The sequence below is a fragment of the Lingula anatina genome, chromosome 8, assembly GCF_051362555.1.
Source record: "Lingula anatina isolate TDL-2025a chromosome 8, LinAna3.0, whole genome shotgun sequence".
NCBI lineage: Eukaryota > Metazoa > Brachiopoda > Lingulata > Lingulida > Lingulidae > Lingula > Lingula anatina.
The window spans coordinates 12514770-12538441 of NC_141774.1; the positions used below are offsets into that span (position 1 = coordinate 12514770).

At 36.6% G+C, this 23672-nt stretch overlaps 1 protein-coding gene across 17 annotated transcripts in view; it reads right to left on the reverse strand.

Moving 5' to 3' along the window:
• LOC106166351 (uncharacterized) overlaps nucleotides 1-23672 on the reverse strand; it is a 135287-nt gene that overhangs the window by 30839 nt on the left and 80776 nt on the right. For 3 of the 17 annotated variants that reach the window (XM_087018727.1, XM_087018718.1, XM_087018714.1), the window contains exons 1-5: nucleotides 22609-22723; nucleotides 19749-19966; nucleotides 10036-10142; nucleotides 7731-7956; nucleotides 5889-6566 (exon numbers count right to left, since the gene is read on the reverse strand). In XM_087018727.1, coding sequence (XP_086874853.1) covers nucleotides 5889-6566; nucleotides 7731-7902 — 850 coding nt within the window. In that variant the 5' untranslated portion in view covers nucleotides 7903-7956; nucleotides 10036-10142; nucleotides 19749-19966; nucleotides 22609-22723. Of the gene's footprint in view, nucleotides 1-235; nucleotides 735-5888; nucleotides 6567-7730; nucleotides 7957-10035; nucleotides 10143-10620; nucleotides 10955-13333; nucleotides 13549-14100; nucleotides 14529-16465; nucleotides 16808-19042; nucleotides 19106-19748; nucleotides 19967-20325; nucleotides 20432-22608; nucleotides 22725-23672 lie in introns of those variants that run through there. The other 14 variants (XM_087018728.1, XM_087018729.1, XM_087018731.1 and 11 more) reach the window with 12 other exon arrangements.

Below are 23672 nucleotides of genomic sequence, written 5' to 3' on the forward strand. Positions count from 1 at the left end.
CAAACAGTCTTGAGTATCAACTTTATGTAAATGTTTTCTGAACCCATGAAAAATTTACTCAAATAACATCATTCCACTTCCTTTACACTAAAAAACCAACTGTTTTTATCAACAGTCACTCAAATTGCAGTTTTAATGGCATGTACTTCAAGTGATTAACCTACATCCTGTTACATAACACAATATCCTGACCAAATGTAATTACTATAGTACCTGAATGTCTGAGGTGACCTACCTGAAAAATGTGTACCATTTTTTCAAACAGTTTCCTATCCCATGGGCAAGGTCTTTCTTAAACTTAACGACAACACGTTCGCTTCTTTCCCAGTCTCACCTGTTCATAGTTTACCTTCAATTAATTAATGGTATTTGTCCTATATTACAATAATTACTGGAGCTTTGAAGTATTGACAAGTGCTTGGTGATATACGGCAGTGCAGTGAAAACGCTCAGACTTTAGCTTAAACAGGGCATAAAGGAGTCGTATTGACTTAAGACACTGATCAATTATTTAAATAAGACTACTCCGTTGGCTTGTTGCTGCCTAAGAGAGAAGCCCAGTATATTGGGCCGAAGTTAGCCTACTAGAAATATTAAGTCTGTTTTAATTGTTTGCTAGACAAGGACCTTTCATTTGCCAATTTACCATTTTGAAAGTACAAAATAAGGACATGTCCTAGCTTTTAGATTCAATTGTAGCCATATGCTTATGCTATTTCAGTCAACCTAAATCTGAAACTTTTTTTTGTTAACTTATCATAATTCCTAGAGCAAAAACTATGGGATCATGTTACCTTATAGATCTCAGCCACAAAAAGACCTTCTTTCAAGGAAGTAGAAGAAAATTCTTAATTTTTTTTTCCATCAATCTCCAATTTTCTAAACACACCTAGGAAGTAGACGAAAATTCTAAAATTTGTTTGTTTTTTTTTTTTCATCAATCTCCAATTTCCTAAACACACCTACCTAAAATGGAATCAAGTAAGATATACTTATAGAATGTTTCACTTACAGCTGGGTAAGAATACCATTGCATTCAAGCTAATGGACATGTAAAATCTGAAACTTTTTTTAAAAACAAACATACAATTTTTTAAGCACAAAAATCATTTGCCTGTTTCAATTATTTTAGCAAAAATGAATGTCACTGAAAATGTTCATACTGACTGATAAATTTCAGATTATTTCTCAGGATTTTCTGTACTTTTGAAAATAAGGTCTTACTAGCAGTATAAAACTGGCCACCTTTGAGCTGCTGATAAATGATTATCAGCAGTTCAAAAAGTAAATTTGGAGAAAAATCAATGTATAATACATCTTAATTCTTAAAATCTTTTTTCCCTGGTAGCACAAATTTAAAGTGTATCTTAAATCAATAAATCAACCTTATCTGTTCATTTGAAATTCAAATGCAATTTTTTTCAAAAGAAAATAACGTACAGCTGATGAGTCAACACAACCAATGCAGACAAATGCAAATTTTTCAAAAGAAAAATCACGCACATCGAACACACAAATGCAGTCACAGTTTACAAGTGGATATAACACATATTTGAACGGAGATTTCCTTGACAAATGAAAAAAAAAATTAAAAAAGGATACATTAGCTTTGTCTTCAAAACTAGGTTCCTGCCCACGTGGCTCAAGCAGCTCTGTTGCTTCAGAATGCTATTAGTGCTAAATAAGTCTCTGAATAAGTAAGATATTTCTTTAGTCTATGCCAAGTCCCAACATAAAGAGAATCCATCCACTCCAAGCAAAATACTGCAAAACCTGATATGGAGTCTCAAAGTTGAGCTTCGGTGCTTGAACTTGAGTGCGTCTCACATGCTCACACGACACAACACGGCACGATGCATGAAGTAGTCAATTAAAGCAAATCCACAGACTACGACCTTTTGCAACATGTAGTAGTCGAATCTATTTTCCTTGTTTGAAAACCAAGCACAGAACTTTATTTTTTCTTTTCGCAGTTTGATACAGGTGACTTCTGGCCTTTCTTTCTTTCTGTGTCTGCTCCTTTCGTTTCTTCACTTCACGACTGGGCCATCAGAGCCTGATATGGCTTGTTATCCATAGACAACCCTCTGTTAATGGGGCTATCAACAAACAGAAAACACAGCAGCAGATTGTGATATTATTTCACAATTGGTGTGGTGCATTACGCAAGCAAATCTGGTAACCTCTTCCAATGAGCTTTTTCTTCTTTTCAAAAATATCACCACTTGGAAAATGAAGCCTAAGGTTTTGTCATATAAACGTATTTAGTTTACTGTACAATACGACAGTTCTCATGGTTTTAATCTCTTAATCAATAAAACATGGGGATATTAAGGCAATATATGTCCTCATGCCTCAAATGTTTTTCTATTTCATTCTAAGCGCCCCTGCCACATTTTCAACATAATCTGTCAACAATGTATCTCTGTGATAAGGATGGCAGATTATGTTATTGCACCAAGGGGATCAATGTTTTTTTCTTTCTTTCCTTCTGCCTGGGGAAAAGTGTGCTACATCAATAATGCAGGAACATCAATTGAAACTTCTGGTTCACTCCACGTGTCGAGAAGACAATCAATTCTACCCAGACTCCAGGTACAAATTTTCAATGCCGCAACTATGGGGAAATGTTTTTAAAGACCTTAGGATCAATAAAACGAGTCTCTTTCACAGTTTAAGGTAAATGCCTGAACATTTCAAAACACTTCTCTTTGTAGACATTTGTATGCTTTGTTACAATTAATCAGTTTAAAAATGGACTAATTTTAGATAAAACTATGTAAATTTCTTACCCAGAGCCTAAAAACATATCAGTCAAAATTAAGATTTCTGACAGAAACAAACAACCACACCCACTTACACTTCATTTCTTATCCAGTGCCTAAAAATACATCTGCTTCAGTCAGAATTTAGATATTTGACTGAACTGAAAACCATTCCTAATCACTATTTTCCACAGGCCTTCTTGTTTAAAAATAAGCTTAAAAACAAAGTTCTGTTGAAAAACAGAAGCCGTAAAAGAATATCATCCTTTGTATGGTGGCTAAGCCAAAGGCAAACACTGGAACTGGACACGGAGGAGAGAGGGAAGGATCATGACGCCTTAATGTTGACCAAGCCCTTAAGTTTTGACAGCATCTTAGGCCCATATTCAAAAAGCTTACCCTAAAATAAAATCATTTAGTTTATGTGTAAAAAGTATATATTTTTATTATCGTTTCTAAAGAGACTGTCGTTTTTTCTTCCCATGAAATACATATTTCACCTTATTAAGTTTTATTCCTTATTTTGAAAAAATTAACATGGTCTAGTAAACTATGGCTTTTTGAATATATATCTTGATTAATTTAATTGATCCATATATCTAATTGCATCATAATCAAGTCAAGGCCAAAAGTCCAACAATAACAGCAATAACAACAAAAACAATCCAACTTTAGCAAATTATCAAATATATGGCCAAATAATCAATTATTATGCAGCAATCCTAGTGGCTAGACAAAAGTCCCTAAGATCATAATTAAGTCAACTTTACTTGACCCATGTAAAGCAGTGGTAAAAAGTTTAAAAAGAAATAGCTCACTTCTCTGACCATAATCTTTGACCACTACCTTCAGGGGGCAAAGAGTCACGTATAAATTCCGTAACCAATTGACTTATTTCTCACTTTGATAACCAAAATGAATTATATATTGGTTTTAGCTGGAGGCAACCAATTAATATTGTATTATGTCATGACTTTTGACTTTTGCGCGAGTGAAGTTTAGACGGGGTGGTTTGACATATATAATAAGGATTTATAAATTGAATGCAATCAGAACTTAAAATTCTACAACAAAATTATATTTGGCTATTTTTTAAAAAAATAGGAAAAGATGGTGAAAAAAGGTGAATGCAAATAGGGTGAACCCATATGTGCCAATTCAATATACATTCTATTTGTCTTCCCATTTGGACTACAAAACGCCCATGCTACCACCTAGACTGTTTCACAAGTGGACTTCTCACTAAAGTCCATTCGTAACTAAATGAGAAACACACCCAGCATCCTCACATAAGTGATCCACTACTGGCTTGTATTGGGGCAGAGTGCACTTACAGTGAAAACCAACTCTTAGGGTCTATTGTGAAACAAGAGAGAGTCTTGCGTCTAAACCTTCTTAAAGACACAAAAAGCAGGTCAATATCCTTCTGTAGCTAAATATTTAGACGTGGTCTTTCCATTATGCCCCCTGCCCCACCTTTGCTTGTATCAACACCATTAAGTCGAAACTATGAGAGCAGAGAATTGAAATATTGATGGATTCTTTAGTGAAAGTTCTATTCACACCTGGTCTGACTTAAACAGGAAGCGGTCAAACTGACATCTCCAAAATTTTTTTTTTAAATCTACTTATCAATAATAATATTAAGATGTAATCCTATATATTATTATTATTATATTGTCTCCTGTTGGTTTGTTAGACTATATATATCAGTTTGAGTTTGTCCAGTTGTGAATGCTACTGTAGTTGTACATTGACCAGGTTGACAAAGGGTGTTAAAGCGTGATGTTGATACACACGGCAGCTAATGTGGTAACAATTTGGATTTATCAATAGTAGAAACACACCTGTAACGATATGGCACTTGTCAATTAAATAAAAAGGCTTATAATATTCTCTCTGGAATCAATAATTATCACTTGATCAAAGAGAGTATAACAAAGAAGAATTAGTTCTTTGTTACATCTTGACATAACTGTGAAAGTTGTATTTTCAAGTCTAAGAAGAGAAGCATAAATATCAAAATGTCCTCGATTTTTTCCCTGGATGAAATTATCTTCAGCAAAAAATAAGTGGCTAGGATGTAAAATTCCTATAAAAAATACAGTCACCTTAGTTCAAAAGCAAAAAGAAATATAGACATTATATTTTCAAAAGGCTGGTTTATTGGTTTATTCATTTTAGTGAAGGGGGGGGGGGAGTAGCTGCAGACAGCTGCAGAAGACAAGACTTGTTATTGAAAGTCATAAAGATTGCAACAGAAGACTACATTTGTCTCTACAATCACACCATCTGTTGAACAGCTTGAAGCCTGCTCCACCCTGATTGCAGTAGATGTGCCCTTCAAACAGTACAACACAATGAGAGAAGCTGAAAGAGTAAATAATGTGCCTCTGTGTGATTACCTTCTTTGGGCTCTGGGCTTTGATTACTGCTTCTCTTCAATTTACTGCATTTCATTAACTGGAAACAACTGTATCTGTGTAAGGGCCATTCCACTTTTTTCCTCCTCTGGCGCATCATTCACTTTCCTTCATAAAATTTTTGCTACTTGTTATCAACAAAAACCCAAAGTGTTCAAATGAAATTGCTTTTACCTTTTGAAATATATATTCCTCAAAATAGAAAAGGAAAAAATACACAGCAGAAAAAACGCATAACAACTTTCATATTCTAAATTCTTTGCCTGGAATAAAAAATAAAATCAAAATAAAAAATAAAAAACGGGATTTAAAAGAAGAAAAATCTACAGTGAAATGACTCCTTATAAGTATCTCAGTTTAGAACATAAAAGACAAAAAAAAAAAAAACAGCATCGGCCTGTCTTCTTCCATCAGGGTACTTTTGCTGTGAGCCTGAAAAGTCAACACATACACATACATAAGCCTATTCACAACAGATGATCCTTGGACAGCGCTTGTGGAGGTGGCGATATAGGTCTTACTGACATGCAGGGTCTACCATATTTGATCCTCGGACAGCACTTGTGGTGGAAGGGAGATGCGTCTTGCTTTCATGTGCCACATTTGTTCTGCAGATCAGTAGATCTGAAGATCATCAGTTCTGAATGGGCTCTGTTAAACCAAATCAGGCTAGGGGATCAAAACAGATCATTCTACTCACCGCTAATCTCCGTCATCAAATATTCAGGGGTTGCTGGCACTGCAAGAATATGTTTTGGCGTTGGGAAAAGCGGTCCATAATCTGGCGGCCAAAACGGTCCGTGCTCATCCCTCACCACGCCATATTTGTCTGCAAACTTCCCATTGTGTAACAATGTCAACTTAGAACCATCTGGAAAACGACCATTTCTCAGAGCTTCGAGGTACCCTTCCCGCGTGCAAGTAGAAAATATTTTAGGCGGTTTGGGAGGTTGGCTCATAATGCCAAAATTTTCCAGTCTCGCCCAGCGCCCTAAAGACGGCGCCTGATTGGGCATTCTGTCCAATCCCAGTACACCTGGAAAATCGTCTTGATTTGACCTAGATAATTCACCTTCTAGTCTTGGCGATGTCTTTTTCTGAAACCCACTCCCCTCTGATGCAGACCTGCGCAAGTTTTTTAAACGCCTTTTCTGCATTTCTCTCCAATGTCTGGAGTTTACATAATCTCTTTCTTTATCTGTCAGGTCCATCATAATTTGAGCATTTAGCTGAGAGATGTGATCAACATCTTCTTTATCGGCTTTGTTGCGATTGCGCTGGATTCTTTCCAGTGGTGGAGTGTCCAGAGCTTCACGAACTCTGCTGTTGATTTCTGCATCCAGTTGCTCCTTTAATTTCTTCTTGTTCACTTCTGGATCTGAAAGATTTTTCAACCATTATTTAATTAACTAAATTCTACATATTTGAATCATGTATTTTTTTTTCTATTTGGTAATGTAACTCACATCTTTTAGTTTTCTAAAGGTCATGTTATATTGTGGACAAAGACCAATTTAACTTCCTGAAGGTTCAAGGCCTTCTCACTTAAAAGGACAAATATTCACGTTGGCTATAAGAACATCCCAGGGGTATAGATCAGTGAGTGCTTATATCTGTGCCATTCAAAATCTGTTTATTTTTATTTATTTATTTATTTATTTATTTATTTATTTTTTGCAGCAGCAGCAGCAGATGAATAACAGAAGAGAGATTCTAACCAGGTTTCTTTCACTTTGGACTCGAATACTATTCAGAACTTTTTTTTCTATTAAAAATAGTTTCTGCAAGCTCAACACTATTAGGGAATTTTAGTATTACCAGTTTCTTTTTTTTTTTTTCATTTTTATTCGCCATCTTTTCCTGCACTTATATTTCAACATACTTCAAGGTATAAAAGTTTTTTTCATATTTCACAGAGGAATTGATAGGAGAACAGTCCATTATCATTTCGGTGTGACAATTGTGACAGAGTCTCAACTAACACAATCCTGGTTGACAATTTATCCAAGGGCAGATTCACAAACCAACATCAATCAAAACCTGCAGTTATAGGTTAGACAATTTAAGGCACAATATTTTCAGGCAGTATTTTACATTAAACAGGAACAAAGTTGTTCTTTGTTATTTCAGTTAAACAAGATCACAATCCACTGAATCAGTGGCATCACAAAATTATATTTTAGTCACAAGTCAGAGAAAGGTGAAAGGTCACTGATCAAAAGATGTAAAAGAATTCTCATAGCAGAACTTATTTCCTATTCATTAGTATTTTTATGGCTGGAATTTTTAGTCTGAGACAATTCATAAGGTTTCACAGTATAACAGCAGCTGAAAAAAGTATTTTAGCATTTAAGTTCAATTAAATCAAAAGCAAAAGATTAATGCTCATGGAACAATAACAGTACATTAATTATCAAATTAAGGAGACACATGTATTATTAATATAATTCCAATGACAATCCAATCAGTTATGAAAAACAGGCTTACATTTTAATACAAAGTGAAATTGAAAAATGTTAATAATAAAATCACTGCACTCTACCTCCGAACCCACCCTCCATTTCGATCTGTTTCTTCTTCTCTTCTGAGAATCGATTGATCTCATCTTTAAGGGAAGAGTAATTTGAGCGTGTGTACCCATCATAAGAGGAGTAGGTTGGGCGGGGGCTGTGACCCATCCCGCCCCCGCCATTTTTATCCAACATGGCCGACATGGCAGTGGCACCTCCCTACACAGTTGCTATGTCAACAACTGCGATTTAATAAACCTGTAATTTTCATCAGTATTATGATGTAAAAATTTTGCTAGCTGTAAATGTTAAATATTGTTTGTTTTAATAAAATCATGTGCAGCAGGGTTACATCAATTAATTATTACAATATCATAATCTATGTCCAGGTACTCAATGCATCAATTCACACATGCTGAGTATACATACCAGGAGCAGGTATCACTTTACCTAATAATTTGTTCAAACCTAAGGCCAAACATGGAGAAACTGCTGGTCTGAATGGTCATGACTGCCTGAAAAGCCAGACGACCAACAAGATTTGTGACAATGCAGGTCCTGCAAACCTTCAATACGCTCCAAAAGTTTGCCCCATATCTACCTAAGGATAAGACCTAATTTGGAAACCTGCAGCAAAAATGGCCTCAGTTAGCAAAATGTCACAAAATTAGGATTAACCAGATTAATTCTACGACCTGTAGACCTGCTTGATTGCACAGTAGGTAAATTTTTTTATGAAGATTAAAAAGCATGCCACAAAGGAGATTTTTCTGAGACCTTTCTTTATGGTTGCGTTCTCAACCAGATTAACTTCGGGCAAATAAATCTTGTTTACATCCCCCAATCAAATGGATCTTAATTGCTTTACGTAAGAATACTTTTCAATTCTGTCTCATATTTTCAATCACATTATAGATTTTCAGTCATGAAAGCTGTGTCTGAACAGGCAGAAAATGAACAACGAAACTGGAAAGAAATCAAACATCAAACTTCAATCAATCTCAGTTGTTCTCTCAACTTCTATACCACTAGTAAGAACACAGTGGTTATTATACAACAAGACCAATCATGCGTGCATTATGTTAAACCAGGATGTTCAATTAACCGTGTGCATGTCAAAAGTCACAGTCAAAATTCAGTCAATCTCTCCAATGTGAGGCTTTTATGTTTTATAAAACAGTGCATATGATGTTCTGTGCTACATGCATAAACAGTATCTCAAACAGCACAATACATACTTAATGATGTCTAAAGTCTAGATCAAAACACAGTCCATCTTACCAACTTAACATTATAAGGCTTGTGAATTAGACTAGTAGTGTGTTGTTTTTAGCCTATACCAAATGTCTTAAACAGCAGCACAGTACTAGTAACCAAGCCCCTGTCTGCCAACTTGACAAAAAATACAATCTCTCCAGCCAAACATAAGGAGCCTCAGGCCTATAAAGGGACCATTCAGAATGAGAAGAGCTGAGTGCTAGCTGGTTCACAGCCTAAATATGGCGGACTTGCATGAAAGGAAGACCGCTTAATTTTGTAATGGTCTCTCCGCCTCTTTCAAGCCTCCACACACGTCATTCCGGCAGGGGCACAGTAATTAAAACTCGTCTCAATACGACCAGTCGAGGGACGATGCATTTGGAGGCATGTGAGAGGGCCAGAGACCATAGTACAGGATTAAGTGGTCTTCCTTTCATGTATAGGTCACCCATATTTAGGTCGTGGACCAGCTAGCATTCGGCTCTTCTCAATCTGAATGGCCCCTATTAGTATGAACTATGATGTATAGTTGATACCCAATGTCTCAAACAGCAGCAAAGAAACCAATTCAAGCACCTGCCTGCAGACTTGATCACAATTCCGTCAATCTCAGTTCCTCTCTCTGTACACATATACATTACATACAATGATGTATTTATTGGAGATCAAAGGACGTCGTGGGAAACCCTGTCAGCAATCAATAGCCTGGCAACCTGGCATTTCCTTGCTCTCATTGATTATTTATTGCACTGTGTAGTGGATATATGACCACTGAGGACTGACATAAGATGAGTTGGATGGTAAAAAACGTACATGTATGTACATGTACGACCTTGCAAATCTGAGAACAGACGTACAGACAGATAGACAGACAGACAGACAGAAAAACAGACGGGTAAAGACACAGACAGACAAATAGACAGGTAGAGAAAGGCAACTTTAGACAAACAAACCAACTAGCTAGGCAGACAAGCAGACTTACAGATAGTCAGGCCAATATATTCAATTACTAGTATCATCATTTAATTAAGTAGCTTGGGAAAGCAAAAGTTAAAGTATGGACAAACATGTACTCACTCTTTATTGTATCATGAACAAAATCCATTTCCATGCTTGCTGTTGTGGCTTCACCACCACAACTTATCCACAGGTGACAGATGCGATTTTCAGCTTGGTCTGGCTACCTAAAATAATAAAAATATTAAGCATTATTTACAAAAAAAAAGTCCTTTACTTGTAACTGATAAGACAAAATGACTTTAGTCTGAAAGCTGGCCTAATCCAGGCCTCATAAATAATAAATGCGACTCGGAGCTGCAGATCCGTGATTGTGATCCCCAGATTAATGACTAAAACTGTGATTCCATGGTCTGTTTGTAAAAACATCTGCAGCTCTGAGTCACAAACAGAAGAAGAGTACTAGTACCTATATTGCCCTATATTGCCTGAAAACAGTAGCCATATATTTCTCCAAATCTCATAAAACAGACATTATACCTCTTTTGACTGCACCACGGCCAGATCTAACCAAATTAAAAATACGATAAACAATTCCACACCAACTCTCAGTCTGATGTTGCTTTGTGAAACAGGTTCTGTAGCTAAGGACAGGCACAGTAGATCATAAATCCCTTAAGTACCAACACATTTGGTCCAACTCACCTGCTAGAGAAAAAATCTTAGCATCTTAAACTGTATCAAAAGTCCATTTGAAAAAGTTCCCATTGATTTTACCTCACAGCGGCTAGAAATAATACAGCAAGGTGTTATACAGCTAACCCCGTATGAGCAACGCTGACAATTAGCTTCCATATCCTGCCCTAATGTTAGTAATTTGTTTGTGGCGCAGTGAAAGGCCGGTATTGAATCAGTGTGTGAGTGCATTGATTTCCTTACTTTTCAGCCTCAATAACCTAATGAACTCATTCTGCTTACCTGGTTATTATTGATGGAGTTACTGGTAAATGTATTAGTGTGTATAAAAGGGAGAGAGAGAGAGAGAGAGAGAGAGAGAGAGAGAGAGAGAAAGGAAAGGAAAAAGAGAGAGAATTGAAAAATATCTCAAGTATATGACTGACCACCATCAAAAAGTAAAAATAATCAAAGAAGCTCATCCACAAATGTACACCTAAACACTTACTAGTAAGTCTCCATATCCATAATGCTTCACTGAAACATTTGTACCATAGACAATAATAAAGAATATAAACAAGGAGACACCCAGACTGAAGTGTGCAATATACACCCCTAAGAGTACAATCCTGGGAGAGACAAATTTAAAACAGACAAGTGACAAATAGGGGAAGGACTTTATCTTTTCAATGGAGAAAAATTATCTAGGTTTTTTCAGAGGAAACATAACTCTGGAATCATAAGAAATATTACTAGTATTCTACATAGCATTTTTGTACTTTTACTGTATAGAACAGTACTAAAGGGCAGCCTGCTTTTCATATCAACAAAAACAACAATCAAACAATAAGGAAAAAGAATACATATTTTAAAAATAACTGCATACAGGTCTCTTTCCTTCCTGAATAACTGTCTTTGCTGAAAATTTCACCAAAAGTCAATTACTAGGAAAACCTTTTTTCAAATATCTTGTCAACTTATTATATTAATTAACAAACATACAAGCAGACAACCTAACATTCATGAAGACGTAACAACCCAGCATGGTGGAGAAACCTATCCTCCTACTTAACTAGTACATACCTGAACACCATAAGGAAAAAGAATAAATTATATTTCTAAAATATCATAAGGACCAGATTCAGATGAGTGTAACTTCACACAGGTCTCTTTCCTTCCTGAATAACCGTCTTTGCTGAATATTTCACCAAATATCAATTACCAGTAAAAGTTTTTTCAAATCTCTTATCCACTTACTAGTATTATCTCACAAACAGACAAGGAGACAACCCAATGTCAATGAAAACACTATCCCCTACATAGGTGGAGGAAACAATCTTTCTAGAAAACTAGTACATACCTGTACATCTTACATCAAGGCCTCCCAGTGATAACAAAATGTCTCTATCATCCCAGTATCTCTCAAGACTTCACCAAAACAACATAATTCATCACCGGGTCAATATTTGATGTAGAGACTCTCGCCCCGTGACGGAACCAACTTAACCAACTTAATCCCCTCCCCGGTGTCTGTCAGGTGTTCTTCTCATGCCTCTTCTCCCCAGGCAACCGACCCACAGCGCTACCATTTAGATTGGAAGTTGATGTCAAGTATTGTTTTTTATTAACTAACACAACACTGAAGTTTCCTGCCATATTACAAAACAAACTGGAATTTCAGAACTTGTTTTTTAACCTTTTCAAGTCCCCCAGGATAAGTGTGTGATTGTTTGATAAAAGATAATTAATATTTTATGCTACTTATGTATTTAAGACTGTAGTTATTTGTACTGGGCTGACTGTGGGTAAATCTATATTACATATCTTCATAAGCTCAAGGGGCTAACTCACTATCAATTGACTGTATGATTTGTTATGCTTTCTGTTCATTCAGTTAATTAAATACAAGAACTGGAAAAAAATCACGAATGTCTCAAGAGAAAATAAAGAACGCTGGCACACCCTGTCTGTCAATGCTGGGTTTTGTAAGGTTAGACATTAATGTGTTTACTGTTCTGCTTTTCTCCATTGTGATGTTGCATTGCTTTCTTTAATGATCATATGTTAGAACTGCTACATCATTGGCAACTTCATACTTCATCATGAGGCAGGCATAATATGACAGTGTGTGTGTGTGTGTGTGTGTGTATGTGTGTGTGTATGTGTGTGAGAGAGAGAGAGAGATGTATAAATGAAAAAAAAAAAGAAAGAGAGAAGATGGATGAATGAACAGAGAGAGAGAGAGAGAGGAGGGGATAGACGAATGAAGAGAGGGAGGACAAATGGAGAGAGAGAATGGGGAATCATCTTTAAAACAGATTTCATCAAAAGTCTGACTGTTTCACTGAGTTTTACAGTCTGATCAACTGGCCAACATCATAAGGTTTAGTACACATTTCAGTAATGTGTACCTCCCCAATATGCAGTGGACGAGTGGTAAAGACCTGAAGTGAGATAGCATATTGAACTTGTGTCTTCTGTCAACTTAACCTGTCTGGTTTATCTTTGCTAAAGAAAAACAGGTCACTGACATGTGTGTGTGTGTGTGTGTGTGTGTGTGTGTGTGTGTGTGTGTGTGTGTCTGAGAGAGAGAGAGAGAGAGAGAGATAGAGAGAATAGTGTTACATGAAGAGAGAGAAAAGTTTTGTTCAGCAGTATGGGCATGCATAAAAAGAAATGCAAATAATATAATTTTTCATGAACTGGTTTTCCTTACCACAACAGCACTGTACAAATTACTCACCTTGAAGGCTCCTTCAAATAGCAGAGGAAATTATATCCAAATTGAAACATTCAATATATATGCTCATATTCTCAAAGTTTCAGAAGTACTTGACCAATCCTCTCAAATCGACCATGTCTGAAAAGTTTTCAGGTTTTTATCTAAACGAAAAATGTTGACAACTTCCCGCCCGGCATCCAGGTGTTGTTTCTTTGCCGACTTTTCACTGCGACTAATGAGACGTACCTAGTGTCAACTTAGTCATTACACCCCTGTGCCTGACACTTGTGATCTTTCTTTACTCACTTTCCTTTTTTATTTGAGGGACAAATCAAAGGAGAAAAGTCTGATTCAGATGGCATTCCTGATCAAATTTACATTATTTTACTGGATTTCACACTTTATAATGGGGGTTTGTGTTTCCTATCATTTCCACATAGACAAGTATATAAACAAATCTCTATAACTGTCCCTAAATGAGATCCAAAGGTAGTTTTTAGGACACTGGAAAACGGTGAAACTTTGGAGTTTATATATTTGATGTTTAAATCACTGACAAATGCCATATTTTTTCCCAGCAAAATTGCTTTAAAAAATTAGTTTTATCCAGAAAACAAAAAATTCAACAATGTATCATTTTTTAATTTTATGGAGCTAACACTTTAAGGAAAAATCAACTGACAACTATTTAAAGGTATAATCAATGAAATAAAATACTATTAGTGAGTACAGAATACCCTGTGTTCTATAACATGCTAGTACTATATATATGCAAGCGTAAACATTACCTGGCAGTCACAGGCAAACAACATCAAGTTCTAATAGCGCGTTGTTATGTTGTTCTGTATAAGAAAACCGCCTCGTTAATACAGTGTTTGCTCCACATTTCTATACGCAAGTCAGAATTATTTATGCGTCACTGGATAAGGATAAAAATGCATCTAGGATATTGGTGACTTATCCACTTAACTGACAATAGATAGTGTGAGTGATTGGTGTTGGTAACAGACATTCAATCCTTCCACATTTTTTAGTTAACAATCCCAGTGTATATCCGATGCCTCCCATGTAATTAAGCCCCCCTTAAGCCTACAGTAAATAAGTCTACGTAAAAGTTTATACTCTACAGGTACCAAGGCTCAGAAGAATTTTTTTTCCAATAGATATCTGCAGATATTGGGCTATTCACTACACTAGCTGTTACTAGTACTAGTACATGTATTTTCTAGAACCAGATTCAATAATCATTCGACTTATTCAATATAATTTGCTTTACTAAATGTACGTAAGTGTTCCTCTCTCCTTGAACTCTCTCTCTCTCTCTCTCTCTCATCTCATCTCATATTGTCATTATATGTAACTTTGAAAATAGCACCATTCAAATAACCTCTAACCTTTATAACATCAACTGGACACTGTGTATTTTCTAAAACTGTAGTTAATTATTTAGGTAACAGTGTGTTCTAGTTATTGCATATTGCCTAGTACCCTTTCCATTACTCCCCTTTTTCCTCTCGTCCCTCCAATCCCCCAGGCATACGTAGCTTTGCAAATATCCCCATTCAAACACTATTTAATGAACCCGCAGCTCCCAGATCAATTAATTGCAATTAATCATGGTCAAGTGTGTTCTACATCTTTACGAGCAATCATTGGGTCAGTCATCTCCACGTTGATTTAGGAATTACACTGGTCGTATGATATAATATCTGGAGCTCAACATGCAAGCGTTAAGCTGGTTACCAGATAATGCTCTCTAATGCATTTTACAGTGTTTGCTACAGCAATGAGTAGTCCTTTATGACCACATTGAGTTTCAGTGGTCAATGAAAACTCATTTTTAGAGTTTAGTTTCTGATGATCACCAGGCTAGTAGTTGTAGTCAGGGGTGGGAAGGGGTGGGGGTTAGGGTTTTGAATGTTTGAACAATGCCCCTTTTTTTTGCTGAGAAAATGTCCAATGGGTAAACTTTGATCTAGGTACATGAAGGGCTTTATGGTAAAAGGCCCCCTTTTTTTTTCTTTTTTTCTTTTTCTTTTCAAAAAAGAACCCCCTCTTTGAAATTGTTGGCTTTGGAACAGACCACCCTGATAAGTTTCAGAGGTCAATACAAAGTTGTTTTTAGATGTCATCACCTGATGATCACTTCAAGTTTATGACTCTCATAAGTCAAATGAAATATATAGTACTAGTAGGGTACTAGGTATAGTGCCCCTCTCTTAGCTTTTAAGAGCATCGCTTTTTCCTTCTCTTCCTAAAAACAGTCTTACACATGAAACGATAGAAAACCAAGCACTATTTCAATCTCTCAACCCTCCAACAGACCAACTCCTCGGACCTGGTGTAGTCTGATTATGTTTGCCCCTCATGATTATAGCACCACTGAACCAAAGCCATCAGGAAATTAAAATGTCAGCCCTGTCAACAACATTAACAAGTTGTTTAATATCTAAACAATGCCCCTGGTCCCCTTATCAATAAGCTGTTCCTGAGTTGTCAGGTAACACAGCAAATACAGTAACCTGTATGCTACTTCGTCAACTTGGGGTTAATTGGTTTTCCATTCACAATTTTTTAGTCAAATACTAGTTGTGGACAATACAGGAGATACAGAATTGATTAATTAACTCAGACAACATGATTCTTTTTAACTGAAATTATTTTCTCATAAAAAGTATTTTGTCCAAATGATTTCCATTTCATTGTTGTGCAGACACATCCCCTCCCTTCCCAAACCCAAACAAAAGCCTGTGCCTGCCACTAATTGTAGTGAGCTGCTTGTACAATATTTGTCACTTAAAATTATGTCATAAATATTTTGACATTAGTACTAGTATTTGGTTTATTACATTTGCCTGAGTAGGTTCCTTTTTCACATCGAACAGCACAGTTTTCTATATCTCACCTGACTAGGAAGTGTCTCAAATGGACTGGTCATGTCTTTATCAGTTGAATTCTGTATCACTCCATGTTACGGGGGCCTCTCACAGGGAAAGGCACTTTTTAAAGACACTTTTTGGTTAAAACCAACCAAATCACCCAGTGTACCCAACCCTTTCTTTAAACATTCATTAGGTTTTAAAGACACTTTTTGGTTAAAACCAACCCAATCACCCAGTGTCCCCAACCCTTTCTTTTAGCATTAATCAGGACCTACCTCTTTGTTCAACAGTTTTCTAAAATTATCCCTGTCAAACTAATTCCTCAGTATGAACTTCTTTAGAGTCGGTCTGAATATTTAAAAGTTAAATACTTGACAAAACCTGCATGAAGGTGGTTAAACAGTTGCTGCACTCTTAAGTGTGGCTGTCACAATGTGTGTTAAAACTCTACCGATGTATCAACAAAGTACTTAAACCTCGGCCTATTAATACACAGCATTTGTTGGTCTAGTGCTAAATGCTGAACCCACATGGACTTGAATATGCATATTTGCAAATTGAACATTTTTTTAAATAGAGCTTGATTCTTCAAAGAGACTTGTTTAAGAGAGCCTGATCCTTTAAAGACTTAAGAGGCCTGTGGAAGGGGGTTAGTTCTTTGAAGAGACCTGAGTAAGACGGTCTGATTCATGAAAGAGGCCTGTGTAAAAGAGGCTGAACAATTCAAATGGCTTGCGTATGGGGGTCTAATTCTTTATGAGGGTCTGTGTAAGGGAGTCTGATCAATTAAAATGACTTGACATTGTGTAAGAGGGTCTGATTCTTTAAAGAAACCTGTGTAAAAGGTTCCTAGTCTGAGTTAGGGACCATTCCCACAGATAATTGGATCTATCTATCTCCCTGGGAAGTCTCACTAAATTGCTATCAAACTATCCAGCTTAAACATCTGTCACGCCTAGTAAAACTGTTAGGGGGTAATTAGCTTTACCCCTAGCTGATTCAGTAGGCGTGACAGACATTTAAGCCTCTAGAGCTAATAGCAATTTAGTGTGAACCCCCAGGGAGATAGGTCAATCCAGGTGGATCAATCTAAGTATAATGGGAACCCAGTCTTAGTGAGAGTAAGGTGTATACAGCATAGGGAGGGAGGTGAGACAGATGTCACAGATACCAACTTGTGCAAATGTTTCTCAGAAAAACTTGACAGACAGAGGAAATGGATCTTTCATTTCATCAATTCCCATAGAATTAACATCGAACGTTTTTATTATACAATTAGTCATAATATTTAATTACAGACTCCTACTTTGCTGTTTTGTTAAGTTCAAATCTGAATTAAAAAAAAAATAGAACAAAAATTCGAAAGAAAATCTTATTTCTTTTTTAAGAACAGAAAAGCTACAGATGAACCTGAGCCTCTAGAAGTCAAAGAATCACGTTTGACCCTGACTAGTTAAAGAGTCAACTTTGTATTGAATTACACTTGAATTGAATGACAACATGCCAGCTGCCAGCAGCCAACTTTTTTCACTTCAATCTGAAGTTTAGACTTTGAGACACTGCAATTTATCATCATTCAAACAAGAATTAACTGAAAATAAGGATTTTCAATGTCAACCCACTACCTACACAAACTGACATTTAAATTTTGATAATGGCTTGAAATGCCAGTTGGTTTTTTCACTGAACCTGATTCACAGAAGGTGAAACTGACAAGACCATTTTATCATCAGGTAAAAATATATGCCTCATTCAAGCTTAGGCAGGATAAGATAACATATCAGAATTGCCCTGTTCAAAAAGCAACAAAATTTGATAAGATTTAATTCCTGTAATACTGTATTGCTGCTCCAAATGAAATCCCTGTAATAAGACATCAGAATTGCCCTGTTGAAAAAAAGACAACTTAAAAAGCTTTAATCTTCTCTTTATCTGGAGCTTTCATACTGTTCTGATATTGAAGTGCTTTTGATCACATTTTATGAGTATTACCCCCTTTATCAGACTAAGAGAATAAATTATGCATAATCCTATGTAGAAAAATGATAGCCCTGGGTCTAGGACAAAAAACCCTCTGGCTAGACGAACGTATGTAAAACTTCCTCAAACTCAGAGGGGCCCATTCAGAACCAGCTGATCCCTGAAGTAGCAGATCAAGGGATCAAATATGGCTGTCCCACTAGACAGTTTGCCACATAATCCCCTAATAGACACTGAAAAGATTCCCAGATCCTTCAGGGATTACACAGAAAGTTTTCAAGTGGTTCAGCCATATCTGATTAGCGGATCGTAAGTCAGCAGATCAACTTGTGTTGTGAATGCAGCCTAAGGGCGCATTCCCATAGATTTTAGATTGATCTATCCCCGTGGGGAGTCTCACTAGATTACTTGTCCGTCCCGTCTACTACACGCTCTAAGGGGGTAATTAACTTTCGTGCCCGCTCGGCTGACAGATATTTAGCGTAAACCCCCAGGGAGTTAGGTCGATCTAGTTGGATCGATCTAATCTCTGGGAATGGGGTCTAAGCGACCCATTCAAAATAGATCTCCCTAGCTGAATGCAATCAGATTAACAGACAACTGCACCTCTTCCTGGCAATGAGTAGAGGAGCTGGTGATTATAAATACCGTATAATGCAAGTACATTGGAAACAAACAGAGCCGTGTCCTAGTAAATCTGACAGTATTCAGTGCGAGTCCCCCTGGAGTTAATGTGCAGTAGCTAATGCAGTTTAACACATTCTGAATGAACCCTTAGGCCCTTTCCATATCAGATGGTATACTTGAGGGTACTGCTACACTTTGAGAGGTCCTAACTTGTAGTAATGCTATTGGAGGTTTTATTCACTTTCACAAGTTCCACAAGACAATACCAGAATGGAGGGCCATACATGGGAAAAGGACAGAAGACCTGAAAAACCAGATAATGTTGATGATGATGATGATGCTTCATACTGCTAGGGCAAAAATTGATAAATTGGTCAAGCAAGAGAGAGAGAGAGAGAGAGAGAGAGAGAGAGAGAGAAAGGGGTGGGTAGGGCTCTGTCAAGGTGACTCTCCTTAGTAATATCCAGGAAATCTCTCAAAGCGTATCCGTATATCAGAAGGCTAAGTAATTCATGTTCAAAATAGAAGAAAACGTACCAGCAGGATTGATGTACCATGATAGGGACTCTCGCTAAGGCACAGTCAATGTAACTCTCGTAACTTAAAGTAAAGAGTAAAGTCCAGAAGCTTTGTTGTCTATGATGTTTATGTTGCTTTGCAGGGGGCATGCCAGACAATTTAGCTTATTACATGATTGACTGTGCCTTAGCAAGAATCCCTGCCAAGATGGATCAATCCTGCTAGTACAATAACTTCTATTCTGAACACAGCCATCAACTGAGGCATCCAACACCTCAGCATCTGGGTCATATTTTATGGGTACAATACATTTAGAAAAACAAAAGCCCATGTATTATATTATAGTTACCTGTTGCTCATAAAACAATTATTGTACATGATGCTTCACAAAGCAGTTTGCCTTAAACGTATCTCAGATTAACTCTCACCTGTCTAATGATACATCTCTTTTATTACACCTGTAGCCTGGAGACTCATAATATGACTCCTTAACACCTTGTTAACAGCTAGGATATAGTCACAGAGCGGGTATGAAGTTCATGTACACACTTTTTTTAACCTAGAGACCAGCACAACATGGCTTCTAGTTTCCCTGTGAAACTCTGGTGTGGGTAGAAAGTTCTTGCACACTGCTACTTAGGAACTTCTGAAAAATGAAACATGAAAAGTATGAAAAAGTTGTAATTAAATAACCTGGTATTTTTCCCTTTTTCATATCTATATTGACAAGTGACGACAGCCTTATAAAAAAATATATTACACCTTTACATCCCTACAGGTCTACTATTTGTACTTATTGTATCTGCCTCCCCACCTCTAATGAATTGCCTTGTTTTTCCTACCATCAGTTAACACACCAAATTAAGATAACAAAAAAGAAGTCTACAAAATACAAACCCAAGACTTCCATTCCCCTACAAATACCTGTGAAGCAATGCAACTTTATTTAATTACTTCACACTCTCAAGATAATTGATTAAAACCACAAACAAAATTTAAACCTACAAATTCACAAGTTTTCCCCCTCCCCTGTACTTCAGTGTCGGTTAAGAAAACAATCCAATCAAACGCCAGCTTCTGTCCTTTCTAATCCACCCATAGAGCTGACCACCTGACAGAGAAAACACCATTATTGAAACAAACCCAGGCCTGAGCCAATAGAACAAATCAAAACTGTTTCTTTGAGTGGGATAATAAAACCTCATTGTTTGTGTTAGGCCTACCTGGCTAAATGGCCCACAAAGCCATGTTGTGGATTGATACTGTTTGAGTGTGGTGATGCGTGTAGCTTACAGAGCGAGACCAGTGTCGAGTGTCAGCCATGTGTACCTTACATGTCAAGTGCATACCTTCGATATATTGACATGCATATGCGCGAATATACAGCACGGGCTCTGTCTGTAGGATTAAGTTTCTTTTCAGCAAATATATGGACAGTTTAGAGCTGATTTGAAATTCTGAACTAAACCAATAATAAACAAGACAGAGAAGTCAAATCTGTTGCATTATTTTAAGTAAAATAAGATGTAAAGGATTTCTGCTGATATAAACTATACTACAGTAAGCCCAGGGGCTTGTATCATTGAAGAACTTCAGCCTGAAAATAGGTCTAAAATTTTAAACCACTTTTTAGTCTGCTAGTACTTTGACCCCATATAAACCCATAGTGCTTTAATCAGTTGAAATATGTCACCCCTTTTCTATCAAGGAATATTTGGTGACTGGTAACAATATATGCAAAAAAAAACTTATAAATGATAAATTACAAGAAAAAAGACAAATACTAGGACTAGTACTAGTATAGAAGGATAAAGAAAAGAACAAAGGTGACGGACCCAATAACATGCTTTCCAACTGGAGTTTTCTATTTTAAATGCTACAGAAACCTGAAATTTACTGCTAGCTATAGAAAGGAATGAATCTAAGGAGATCAGTTTACAAAACTACATGTTGTTTCCAAAGTTCAATTTTGTTTTCCTTCACCAAAAGCCTTTGATCTAAAGTTGATTTAGGCTGTCAGCTGTAATTGGGCATTTAAGGCTCTGTTCTCACAACTTTTAGATCGATCTATCACCGCGGGGAGTCTCACTAGATTACTGTCAGATAATCCCCCTTAAGTGTCCGTCCCCGCCTACTACAAGCTTTAAGGGGTAATTAACTTTCGTGTCCGCCCGGCTGACAGCTATTTAGCGTGAACCCCCAGGGAGTTAGGTCGATCCAATGTAGGTCGATCTAATCTATGAGAATGGGGTGTATGTGTAGATTATATTTCACAATTTGAATTATGCATACCACAATATGGAGGAAACAGACACATATTTTGTGATTCTAAATTTATAAATATTTAGTGTTGATAATTTATAATAAGTATAGTTTATAAATTTATAATAATAAGTATAGTGCCATCATATTTTTCCTGTTACGAGTGAAATTCACCAGCATCTCTAATATATGAGAGTAACACAAAAATCTAGAATTCAAACTAAGAACTCAAAAACAGTTTTACATAGCGTGCTTTTCTCGACACAGGGCTCAACTATTAATACAGCTATGACTAAGATACTTGACATTATGTATGGTTACTATACAGCACTAGTAGGGGAAATCATTTAAATTAATTGCAAGGAAAATTTATTATTTTGCTATATATGGATCTAAAGTGCACTGTATACTTTTCATATATATCCGTTTCACTTTTTTAATTTCGATCAAATACTGTCTAATCTTTTAACAGTCTATATGCATAGTTGTAACTATGCATTTATAAACAAATTACATACTGACCACATGTAAGTCCAATTAAACATGTGACAATCCTCAACATTTGTCTTTAACAAAATTTGACAAAAAAACATACATTTCAAACTTGGGCATATCAGACACTATAGTTACTTCAACGCCAAAACATACTGTACTAGTAACAATTTTCAGTTTATCGAAGTTAAAGACAGAGCTGTGCGTGTGTGTTGTGTGTGTGTGCGTGCGTGTTGTGTGTGTGTGTGTGCGCGAGCCCTTCACACACAAATGTCAATAAATGTAGACATATGCTGCACATGTGACATCTTGACGATACTGAAAAGAACATCGTTTTCTGAGACACAGTGAGAGCGAGATTCCGCCACCGATTCCGCCGGCATTTTGCCATTTTGGTTGGCATGGAATTTACGTAAACAAAGCGGTTACACCAAGAACCCGGTAAGAACAAGGATTCTGTCCTACGCCTCCTACTAGAAATGTATTTAAAGATGTCGTTTATGCTAAAATTACGCCAAGTTTCGACATACTTACCTTCAAAATACAGCACAGCTTCTGCAGAAGTTCACCCAGCTTCTTTAACTTTGGTTGTAAATGCGCATGCGTGAACAATGGCGGATTACTTGAATTTTGTGGCCACTTGTAAAATATTTAAATAATCCAAATGTTTCTCCTTTATCAACATTTCATAATACTAATACATAATGTATGGGCATTCCAGTACTGACGTGCAGTAAACACAGAAGGTGGCAGCGCCAATGTATGAAACAGTTTGGTGAAAAACAACATTCTTATTTTTATTAAACACTGTTTAAAGCTACATGTAGGCCTACATGTACATGCCTAAGTAGGGCTTATTTAACTTGAAAATATTTGAATTTTTTCGTTATTTTTTACTATTTTTTTAAATCTATTCGGACATACATTTTACTTTTAACGTCTACCTAGTAGGCCCATTTGAAAAATGATAATTTTAGTAGCTAAATGAATAACGGAGTAGGCCTAATATAATAGGGCCTACATTCCGACGGTCTTTTGTTCGGAGGAACTTTGGCTCCGAAGGTCTGCTATTCCGAAGCCATAGCGGCGTCGGAAATTAAACATGCACTGCATAAACTGCTATCAAAAATTTTCTCTATTTACCCAATATACTAACAGTAACGCACACGTGGCGAAATAACAGTCAAAAGCGCCTCTCTGCACATGCAAGTAATATTAGGCCTACTGCGTTTAACTCTTTCGGAACAGCGTGCCCTCGGGCTAAAAATCATTCGGAATATCGAACCCTCGGAACAGCGGTCCTTTTTTTTTTTTTTTTTTTTTTTTTTTTTTTTTTTTTTTTTTTTTTTTTTTACTTGGCTCCTACAGTCTTCGGAAAATCGATCGGACCCTCGGAACATTGCGCCCTCGGACTAACAGGCGTAGGCCTACCCCTGTAAAATAGTGAAGTTGCGTTCATGTTTTTTTTTTTTCATAAACTTTCTTTTTCTTTATTTTCACATAATTTTTCCAAGCTGACTTAAGCTGTTCTCGTACGTTCACAGTTCATAAAAAAGCTTTGACAATTATCCAATATAAAATTAACAAGGAATATTCCC